This window comes from Neopelma chrysocephalum, unplaced genomic scaffold (assembly GCF_003984885.1).
Source record: "Neopelma chrysocephalum unplaced genomic scaffold, ASM398488v2 Primary Assembly neopelma1_94443, whole genome shotgun sequence".
NCBI lineage: Eukaryota > Metazoa > Chordata > Aves > Passeriformes > Pipridae > Neopelma > Neopelma chrysocephalum.
In genome coordinates this window covers 1-1401 of record NW_020923150.1, presented here as the reverse complement: position 1 = coordinate 1401, position 1401 = coordinate 1, and the positions used below count along the sequence as shown (strand labels likewise).

The window sequence follows — 1401 nt, the reverse complement described above, 5'->3', positions numbered from 1 at the left end:
CCATCCCAGTGCTGTGATGGTGCCATCCTGATGCCATTCCCTACACCATCCCAGTGCTGTGATGGTGTCATCCCAGTGCCATCCCTACACCATCCCGGTGTCATCCTGGTGCCATCCCTACACCATCCCGGTGTCATCCCGGTGCCATCCCTACACCATCCTGGTGTCATCCCAGTGCCATCCCTACACCATCCTGCTGCTATCCCAGTGCCCCCCTCTCAGCTGGATTCTCCTTGCAGGTGGAGGCCTTTGTGACATCCCTTGGAGCCGATGCCTCACCGTCACATCCCGACGCTCTCTGAGCACCCCCTGGTACCCTCCGGAGCCGGGAAAGGGCATCACCCGCCTGGAGATCCAACACCAAGGACCAGGGACAAATCCTGGTCCCCAACCGCCCCCTCAGCCCATTTGTTCTGGGTGAGGGGTGGATTTGAGGCGCTCTGGGATGGTTTGAAGGCAGATAATCAGAGGCGCAGCCGTGGGATGAGTTTTGGGGTGTCAGGGTGGACTCCCCGCGCTCCCCCTGTGCTTGTGGGACCAGCTGTGACCCTGTGTTTCCCCCCATCCTTGGGGGGCCAGGTGAGACCTGTGATCCCGTGTTTGCCCCTGTACTTGGGGGACCAGCTGTGACCCCATAACCCCGTGTTTCCCCCCATATCTGGTCACAGTCGTGACCCCTCCCCATCTTTTGGAATCCCCAGCTGGGGACGCTCCATAGGGTGGGTTTAATGCACTGGTTAAATTCCCATGGAAAATGATCATGGCTCATGTTTAAGTTTCCCCAACCCTTGTATTTAATTATTTTATAGGTATTCTTTTTCCCTTAAATTAAAGCAAATCAATGTTGAGCTTTGTCTGTCTTGAATGGGGCGGGGGGGGGAGTGGAGGGTTGGGGGGGCTCCAGAGGGGACTGTCCCATGGAGGTGACATTATTCCCACAATTTTGGGGTGTTGTGACCTCACAGAGTGGGGGGACAGAGCCCTGGGGCTCTCCTGGGTGTGGGCCAGGCTGGGCTGGGCTTGGGGGAAAACTGAGGGGATTTGGCACCTGCTGGGTGGGTTTTGCTGAGAGGGGGTTGAGTCTTTAGGGGGACACCTAAAGGGGGGTGGGGGATGGTGGGCAGCCCCCCCTGCCTTTGGAGGGGCTGCAGTGGGTGTGCGACCCTACATAAACACAGGGGGGGCACCTGCCCTGGGGGCAGTGGGGGGAGGCTCTGGAGTCAGGATTTGGGGAGGGCTGGAGGGGCCTGTGGGGTAGGACATGGGGCAGGAATTGGGGGGCTCTGGGGTAGGGTTTGGGGTGGGAAGAGGGGATTTGAGGGGGAGGTTGGGGGGCACAGGAGCCAGGCGGCCACCCCCCAGGGTTTCCTCCAATAACACAGAGCAGGACCTGCACAGACC

The 1401-nt window shown here is 59.5% G+C and overlaps 1 protein-coding gene across 1 annotated transcript in view; it reads left to right on the top strand.

Moving 5' to 3' along the window:
* Positions 1-848, top strand: part of LOC113980500 (deoxyguanosine kinase, mitochondrial-like) — a 4095-nt gene extending 3247 nt beyond the window's left edge. Inside the window, exon 6 of the mRNA XM_027707727.1 lies at positions 240-848. Coding sequence (XP_027563528.1) covers positions 240-302 — 63 coding nt within the window. The 3' untranslated portion in view covers positions 303-848. The remainder of the gene's footprint in view (positions 1-239) is intronic.
* Positions 849-1401: the final 553 nt, after the last annotated feature.